Source organism: Octopus bimaculoides, chromosome 19, assembly GCF_046866305.1.
Source record: "Octopus bimaculoides isolate indiv1 chromosome 19, ASM4686630v1, whole genome shotgun sequence".
NCBI lineage: Eukaryota > Metazoa > Mollusca > Cephalopoda > Octopoda > Octopodidae > Octopus > Octopus bimaculoides.
In genome coordinates, this window is record NC_142946.1 from 54,369,809 (window position 1) to 54,379,808 (window position 10,000).

Sequence of the window (10,000 nt, forward strand, 5' to 3'; positions counted from 1 at the left end):
AAATGTAATTCACATTTATGAAAAATATTCATTTTACAAAAATGATTTCACTTTTATAAAAATATAAATCATTTATTTTAGACTATGATTCATTATAAGAATGCAATTCAGTTTCATGAAAATATAGTTCACCATTGATAATATATTTTTGTAAAAATTTAATTTATTTTTATGAGATTATAATTAAATTTTGATGAGAATATTATTGATGCCAGTTTTTTCTTTTACGTATTGTCTTATTAACTGTAATAATGCTATACAGTATGATGCAGACTTTCAATACTTGATACATACAAGCTTCTTGTTGTCTTTATTTCATATTGATTTTATTTCATGATTGCATGATTAGAATGGGTTTTTTACACCTTGATGTCCTTCCTAATTAACTCTGATTACATGCTCATGAGGTAAAATAGTGGAGTCTGTTTATTTGAATTCATGCAGGTAAAGTGGAATAAATAGTTAGATGTGTTGATCAAAGGTCAGTTGTAAGATCTGAACTTATGACCATGTGGTCTGTTTTTCAGCACCGTAACCTGGCAGCCATTGTGCTGCTTGTTTAAAGAGCAAAAATTGTTTCTTTGTTGTTTTGTAGATTTTTGTTGCTAATTATCAATCTTTGTAAATGCTGTTGATGTATGTATGTATGTATGCATGCTTGTGTATATATATGTGTATATATATGTATATATATATATATATATATATATATATATATATATGTGTGTGTGTATGTATATATATGCAATATATACGTGTGTATGTATGCATATATGTATATGTATGTATGTATGCACATATGTATATATATGTATGTACATATGTATATTTATATATATGTGTGTGTATGTATGCATGCACATATGTATATGAATCATTGGCACAGGGAATTAAAAGTTTAACACTTCTCCTTTCCTAGTAATAACTAAACTGAAGAGAAATGAGATATTTTTATTTTTGAAACAGGTAGATTGAAGCAAGTAAAATAAGGATAATAATGGTTTCAGATTTTGGCACACGGCCAGCGATTTTAAGGAGATGGGTTAGTTCATTACATCCACACCAGTGCTCAACTGTTAGTTTTAGCTACCCTAAAAGGATTAAAGACAATGTTGATGTTGGCTGAATTTAGACTCAGAATGTAAGAACTGGCAGGAATGTGGCAACGTGTTTTGTCTGACATGCTAATGATTCTGCCAGTTTGCGACCTTGTAGCCATAATGTCGCACAACAATGACCAGCTTGATTTGAACTCGTACCTTGTAGTTCAGTTCGTAGTATCATAACTACATGCCTCTGTTCTTTTGAATTAGCTTTCATTGGTATTGATGGAAAAATAATGACTACACTGTTATATCTCATACATACATATACAGTACACACTCACATATTGTATAGTAAAACACAATTCAAGCAATTTAGTCTCTTTTCATCATTCACTTGTTCCCCTGACTGGAATTGAATTCATGAACTTCTAACGATTTTGTGTGTTAAGTAGTGCATGGAATAAAACAGTATGTTGTTAATAACTTAGCTAAATTAGTATATGTAGACCTAAAGTGGCAGAGCTGCTAAAAATAGTAGCTAAACCTCTTTTAAATCAGACATTATTGTTTTTATGAGGGAAAGGTCACATCAGACAATGTAGATCTGCAGATTCCTACCACCATCGGCCACAGAAACCCATGATATACTGAAAAGTCCTCTATATAAATTTACATATATTCGCCAGAAAAATCTGCGATGTACTGAGTACACAGTAGATGAACCACTATGTACTGAGTGCACGATAGGTGATCTGCAACATGGTGAGGGATTACTGTATTTGAATACTTTTTTCAGAGCAGTGTTCCAGCATGGCACATGGCACATAGCTCAATGGCTGAAACTAGTAAAAGAATATAAAATCTATCAAATATTTATAACTCCTAGATTCTTTTTCACTTGTACTTGTAACAAACTACACTGACCATCTGACATACAAACAAACACTGAACTTTTGTTTCTCTGGCAATAACCCAATTTTGTTTATGATTTCAGCATTACTTATTCAAGCAGAAGATGAGTACACATATGCCTTTTATTTAGCTGGTAAGTATCCTCATGTTATTCAAATATTTCTTACATTTTCGCAATATATTTTTTAATCCATTCTCAGCATTGCTCTGAGTAATCAAGAATTTAATTTAATACTTGCTCAAAACCTTGGGATTGAACCTGAAATCAAGTGGGTGTGAAGGAAATTTCTTAACTACGCAGCCATGCCTGCACCTCACTTTAGATTACCTCAAATAATTTTGATTTCCTTCACTTATCTTCCAGGAAAAGATCAGACATTTAACTGTAAGATTAAAATCTGGAGCAAATAATGTCCCATAACTCGCCAAAAACTTTGTCAAGAGAAGTCACACAAGAGTAATCTCCCTTAGCATACAAACTGTTTATAATTGCATTCATCTGAGAATAGCAGCGAGGATATTACTGGACATGCCTGATGTAGTGCACCAAAGAATTTAAGTTATAGAAAACTTATACCTTTATTAATGAGAAAATATAAACGACTATTATATTTGGGGATGGTCATATTTTTTGCTAATTAACCACATGCACTATATATTTGGTATCCACTTCAGCTTTATTATTATTATTCATATTTTAATGTCCTTTGTCTGAAATCTTTCGTTATACGTCCTGTAACCTCTGCAGTGACTCTCCATTGCATATGTCTCTGCCTGTTCTGTTTAGTTCAAGGATACTAAAATAAGAATAGTAATAAAGCCGAAATAAAGACAAAGTATATGGTATGATTGTTTAATTGGCAAAATATGACCATTCCCAAATATAACAATATCTATTTCAACATACAATTTCATATAAGGACTCTAACTCGCTGCTGAACTCTAGATCTGAAATTTTCAGCAGTTGTAAGCATATGGCTAAGTTCTTGTTGATAAATTGAAAAGTGCCTCCCTCACCAAATTAAGTAACTGAACTATAGGCTCTAAGCAACTATCTTTTTTAGCTTTATAATTCACACTGTAAGGGAAATAACTCTAATTCTCACTTTGGCCTTTCTGATTTCTTTTTCGTTTTCTGGTTTTGCAACCTTTCACCTTTTATATATACTTCTTGCCTTTTTTTGCCTTGTCTTTCAACCCATTTTTTGTTCATTATGTCATGTGGGCAGTGTCTGGTGATTGTGCTAGGACACCAGACATGCCATAAAACACTGTTTGGCATGTTCTCGACACGTGAAACTAATAGTAGCATATAAAAACGTATATTGCGTTTATTAAATAATATTTATCTCTCACCAGATGGAATATTTTTTTACCATCACAGAACAGTACACTATACACACATAGTTCAAATTCTGATTAAAATTAGACAATTTCCATCAAATTATTGATCTATATCTATATATAATCACAAAACAGCTGAAATAATTGTTGCATATATTTTTTTCTTTAGGTGCCTGTCTGCTGACCAGTGCCACCATTATGGTTCTCTTTAAGTACAGACAGTGTGGATCACCGACACATTTGACCCCTTCTGAACACAAGATACCATTAATGAACACTTCCAACGGTACTGCCACTAAATGTCCAGATCCTACCACAACCTATCGGTACTATGAGGAAGATCATATGGTTATGTAAGTATTCACCAAAGTCTTTTGTCTTTGACTTATTCTCCCATGAGGTTTTATGCTCCTTGACCTGATTTTGGAAGCAATCATCCCTAATCTGCTTTTTTGTTGTTGTTTTTAACATATTTACATCTGTTTTACCTCAACTAACATAGATTTCAAATTTTCTGCAAGTTGTCATATGTTGCATGAATCCTCTAAGGAATCTTTTTTAAGAATTGGTATGACCTTTTCCAAACTCTGAGCAAACAACTACAAAAAGTCTTTAGATGCCAACCTACCTGTGACCATTTCTGGTTCTGTGAGACAAATTTCATGTTAAAACATGATCTAAATTAAAACTTGCACCAAACTTTCATGTTATGTTCCAGACATCAGCTTAGTAACAACAAAGTTGTTTCACTGAATTCTTTGTTATTTTCAAAATTAATCGAAACAAAAGCAGTGTTTGCCAACAGAAGTGTGGTAATGAAAAGGTTAACCTATTTATAACATAAGAAGGCCTTAGCTTCCCAAAGAGTACAGTACAATATTTTCTGTAAAATGTGGATTTTTGATGACCAAGTCATTTTGATTTTTTTACCTATTAGTTTCTCTCCCCCCGCCCCCGGTCTTGATTTTCAGTTCATTCAATGTGACTGACTTTGCTAGTTGTTTCATTTGGTCTTGTTATGTTATTAATATGTTACGGCTACAGAACAGATATTACATTTTTGGTCTTGATTGTTACCTGCAAGACAATATGCATGTTACTAATCACATGTCATGAAATTAATTGATAGATTATTACTAACAGCTAACTTCTGTGTTTCACAGAATCACTCTCTACTGTGCTCAGTAAAGCCTAGAAACAAGAACATCTGTATATGGTAGCTCTACATGCTAGAAAAAGCAGCTAATTTCTATGCACTCACATCGTATAATCTTAAATAAAGGATACATTGAACAAATGTAGATTTAGCTATACAAAAAAGACGAGGGTCAAAGCTGGATGGTTTTTGATCGAGGCAAAAAAAAAAAGAACAAACAAAAAAAAGACTAATATCTTTTGAACTAAGAGCAGGAGCTGATCTCTGTGAATTTGAGCTTATTGGATAAGTTTTTTTCATAACATGATATTGTATATCACCTGATATACCACAGCATATCACGGCTGACACACACACATCATAGTCTACTGTCACCAGTCTTAAAGTATTAAATCAGCATTTAATTAACAATGAGATCATCATCAGGTTCACTGAGAATACTGCCATTTGTAAGCTGTTTATATGTTTATTAAGGACATTACCATTTGGCATTAAAGATATCAGAATGTTCATTGATTGAGAACACTGCCATTTGAACCATTAAGGATATCAAATTTCAGGATAGTATTATAGTAAGATTTAAAATCTTACTTGTCAGTTTCAAACCTTTGTTCGTTGTTGTGGACAGTTATATTTCCCTCAGTGTGTAACTATGTTTTCTATCAGATATATGTTAAGGAAACATATTTTCTCCTATCACTAACAGGCAAAAATCTGGAATGTACAGTTTATCAGCGTCAACAGAAACAAACCTGGAACTGGTGAGTCACACACACTCACACTCACACTCACATATACTACTCACAGCACTTTTGTCATTGCATTTCCATTGTCGTTATTTTGCTAATTAATCATTCATTCAGCTTGTCTTTGGTGTCAGCATAGAACTAATTTTTTTTTTTATTACTGTTGTTGGTTTTGGTGTTGTTATTGTTTCAGTATTGGATTATTATTTTTAATTTTTTTGTTTTAGAGATTTATTTTTGGTTGATTTGTGTGTGTGTGTGTGTGTGTGTTTGGTTTCTTCTATGAATATTCATTTTTTTTTTTTTAGATTTTTTTTTATTTTCTTGATTACATTTACAGATACTGTTTTATATCAATGTTGTTATTATTATTGTTAATGTGGTGGCAAGGGCAGCAGTAGCAGTAATGGTTTCTCAGTGAATCAAATCTAAATCTGCCATCTGGTTTCATTCTCAGTTGAGACTGCTTTTCTTTGCTTTATGTCACTAAGACTGTGCCTTTGTAATAAACAAGTGAGTTGTGCTGAGAAATATATAAACTTTATATCCAGTATACACAATTCAGGCAGCATGTAAGTAAAATACCCATCCATGTATCATACATAGTATATACACAGTTGATAGGCCAGTTACTGCAGTAGTTAGCCTAAGATAACATCTTTTATGGATTTGCTGTGTTAAAAACACAATATATATCAGAACAAGATAAAAACTCCTACCAGCAGTGGCCAGCAAGTACATTAGATGCATTCCATCCCTTTTAGGCCTTTTCAGTGGCAAGTACTTCTAGCCAGCCACATGCTCAGCCAACGGGACAAATACTGAAGTTACTAACCTATCAACAGTATGTATACATAAAGTATGTTATATAGATAGCTATAGAGTAAGTCGTGGTATCATGTGAAAGCTATAGATAAGGGGTTCTCAACCTTTTTGTATCTATGGACCCCTTTGATTACTATTCTATTCTGGTGGACCCCCACAGCCATTCAGTGTTTAAAAACTAGTTTTATAGAAACTTCTTTCAAACTTCCTATTTTGTTTTTCACACATTAACTTGTGTAGGTTGAAACTATGTAAAATGTTAGAGAAAGAAACCTAGCTGTTTCTTGCAATACATATCAATACATACATCTGACGCATAATTTTTTCAGAGGTCCTTCAAGTACTCTTGTAGATCCCCAATTTACTATTTGGTTGCATAGACCCCAAAACTCTTATATGGACCCTGGTTGAGAACCACTGCTATAGATGGTCAAATTGACAAGGTATCTGGCAACCAAGTAAGCAAGTGGTCAGCAGTTCAGATTTCATTATTGGAATCTGTCCATAGTCAAAACATTTCTTCATTCAATCATTTGGACAGGGCATCATTTCTTATTTCATTTGCATTCTAGAATAGGTTAGACAAATACATATCATTTTAATATCCTCATGGGGTTTCCTGTGAGGGAGCCATCATTTTGGGAGAGTGGTCCTTGAGGCTGTTAGTTTGGAAAACTTACAGAAAGCTTAAGAGTTTGACTTGATATTTTCTATAATCCAGGCTTCTTCAGCTGCTCTCGCCTTTTCCTTTTAAATCTATTTTATGGAACTGCTTGCATCGTAACTTTTTCTCACATCAAACTCACATCTGTTGTTGCTATCATTGTTTAAATTGATAGCAAAAATTGATTGTTTTGGCTTTTCCTTTTGCTATTCATTGTTCAAGACATTGTTACCATTGATGCTACTGTTGCTATTTTCACCACTGATGCTATCATTGTTGCTTTGGTTATCACTGTTGCTATTGACTGTTGATAACAACATTGCTCTTGATAATGATATTGCTATTTCTGTTACTAATGTTGTAACTGTTGCTTTGGTCATGGCTCTGGCTATTGGCCATTATTAACAATGTTGTTATTTCTGCCACTGGTACCATCATTGTAGCTATTGCTATTAATGCTAATGTGCCTAACGCTATTGCCACTATGCAATTGTTGTTGCTATTGATGTAGCTGCTTTTATCTCTCTTCTTGTTGTTGTGTTTTGTTAAGTAAACATGCATGATTGATTTTCTTTTGTAGCTCTCCTCTTTGCTCTCCATTTGTCTGTGAATACAAACATAAAAGGCAGCAATTCTGAAACCCTAATAATTCCTGGGAAAATCTTTCACTCTGATATAGAAATATGATATTAATTTTAATTTTAGCTTGCTCTCTCTCTCTCTCTCTCTCTCTCTCTCTCCCTCGCTCTCTCTCCCTCTCTCTCTCTCCCTCTCTCTCTCTCTCTCTCTCTCTCTCTCTTATTGGTGCTTATAATTTCTAATATAACTACATATCAAAAATCTAAGTATTTGATTCATTGATTATTTCTCAACATAAACATTGAGGTGGAGTCCCTATTGTATTGGACATTATATAATATTTAACCCCTTAGCATTTAAACTGGCAATATATGGCCCAAATATTCTCCTTGTTTTATGTTCAGAACAGCCTGATCCAGACTCCTGCACCTACCCTGTAACGTCACATCATAAAAACCTTGAATCCTTGAGATAATGCATGATTAATTCAAAACAATATGAATGAATAAATAAGCATTACATTTCATAGAGTAATATGAATGCCAGAAGGTTACATATGGAGTATAAAGTGTCCTACTACACTGTGGCTCTAAGTAACAGACCAGTCATCATGTCAAGAACAAGATAGCGTATATAAAAGGATTGGAAACAATTGTAGAGAGAGGTTGCAACATTGCAACAAAAGCAATATGATAAATTTAGTCCAAAACATATTTCTTACAGCAGAGCTACAGATATTTTAGTTACCAATACCCTAAGAAGTATTAACCAAGGATTTCATTCTTTCTTTCTGTCTGTCTTTTGTTTAATTTTTTTTTTAATAATATTGATCTCAAGTTTTCACACAAGACCAGTAATTCCAAGGTAGCTTGATTACATCACCCCCCCCCCAGTGCTCAGCTGGTACTTTTTTTATTGACCCCCCAAAAGGATGGAAGGTAAAGTTGACCTCAGTCTAATTTGAAGTCAGAATGTGAAGACAGGCAAAATGCCACCAAGTATTTTGCCTGGTGTGCCACCGATTCTGCCAGCTCACCCCCTTTCACGCACTGGAATTAGTTTGCACATAACACAAAATACAAAAATACAACAGTTGGGAGACATTCATTGATTCATGCTATACTTTCTCTTCAAAACCATTGAATGTGAAACTAAGGAAGCCAGTTCTGTATTTGATGACAATCAGAAATGATTTATTAATAACTTGGTTTAATACTGTTCTTTTATCATTTGGCTTTTGATGTATGATTGCTACATCAATCTAAAAAAGGCTGAAAATATTAAGAACTCGGTAGGAAAGGTTTAATGATACACAAAATTTAATGCAAACGATCATGTTAAAGGCAGAAGACCTCTGAAAAGTAATATAAAGGACTAAGCCCTTATTTAGTAAAACACTAAAATTGAAATGTATCTAATAGAGGAAAATGTAATTAAAATTTTATGGAAAATAACTGAAATTTAATATGGGATGCTACTTGGTGAATTGTATTTTATTTATATTTTGCTTGCTTGAACTAGATTTTTATTTTCCTTTTGTTATCTTTTAACTTTGTTTTCATGCTAACATTATTAACTATGTTTATAAATCATGTACTTGTTGTGGCATTACTGGGGTAACAGAATTGGTAGTGATCAACAGACAAAATGCCTTGCAGTATTTAATTACATTCAAACATCTCCCACCATCTGTGTGTGTGTGTGTGTGTGTACACATGTGTATCACAATTGTTTTAACGTTCACTTTTTATGCTTGTATGGATCAGATGGAATGTGTTGAGGCACAATTTTTAAAGCCAAACTTCCTGTTGCCAGTCCTCACCTGCTTTCAACCAAGGTGATAAATGTCCTGGTCTATCAGACAATGAACAGCCTGGTTGTAGTTATATATGGAAACAAACAACACCGTTTGAATGAGCCTTTTGCTTATAAAGACTATACATTTCAAGATACGTTAAGAAGCCCAGACATGCTTCCATAGTTGTCTGTAAGCAAAGGACACTGTTTGTATTGGCAGTGAGGCAGTTTACATTCAGTAAACACACTTGAAGACAAAGGAAAATAAATCTCTCTCTCTCTCTCTCTCTCACACACACATACATACATACAGATATATATATATATATATATATATATATATATACATATATATATATATGTATAGATAGATATGTATGTATAGATAGATATACTTGGTTAGTTACATTACAGTATGGTAAGGTATACCACATCATTAGCAGGCCATAAAAAGGCACCTAAAGTGGCACCTTGGACAAATGGTAGCAACCCCTTAGCCTCCCATGCCAGGGATACGGTGAAGACATTGCCAGCAGAATGTTGGATAACTGTCAAGGCAGAGGAGTCCTAGACCAACAGCTTGAAGGTTATCACTGCCAAGCAGAAGATCTGTACCATCAGACAATAGTTAGGCACCAAATAGCAAGTCTACCATACTCATTGCACTCTTTTATACCACATAGTACCTGAGTTGGAAGCCCAGAGAGGTAGTCTGGTGAGGTGGGAGAGATGATGCCAGCTTCCTTACTTACTGTCCAAGGCATTTTGTTAATTTGAAGAGAACAGTCAACTTTGACCTATGACGAACTGCTGACAACGATGAGGTTAGTCACCTCGAGTAGCATGGATGAAGAATTAGATCACCAAATTAAAATGATTTTGTTCAGCAAATTATTCAGTTAATAAACAAAAGCTGGGAAATGAGAAATTT

General features: G+C 33.7%; 1 protein-coding gene across 28 annotated transcripts in view; it reads left to right on the plus strand.

Moving 5' to 3' along the window:
* Positions 1 to 10,000, plus strand: part of LOC106875423 (monocarboxylate transporter 13) — a 135,938-nt gene that overhangs the window by 123,203 nt on the left and 2,735 nt on the right. For 20 of the 28 annotated variants that reach the window (XM_089337760.1, XM_014923561.3, XM_089337758.1 and 17 more), the window contains 3 exons: positions 2,041 to 2,091; positions 3,472 to 3,655; positions 5,165 to 5,219. In XM_089337760.1, coding sequence (XP_089193886.1) covers positions 2,041 to 2,091; positions 3,472 to 3,655; positions 5,165 to 5,219 — 290 coding nt within the window. The remainder of the gene's footprint in view (positions 1 to 2,040; positions 2,092 to 3,471; positions 3,656 to 5,164; positions 5,220 to 10,000) is intronic. The other 8 variants (XM_089337768.1, XM_089337773.1, XM_089337769.1 and 5 more) reach the window with 1 other exon arrangement.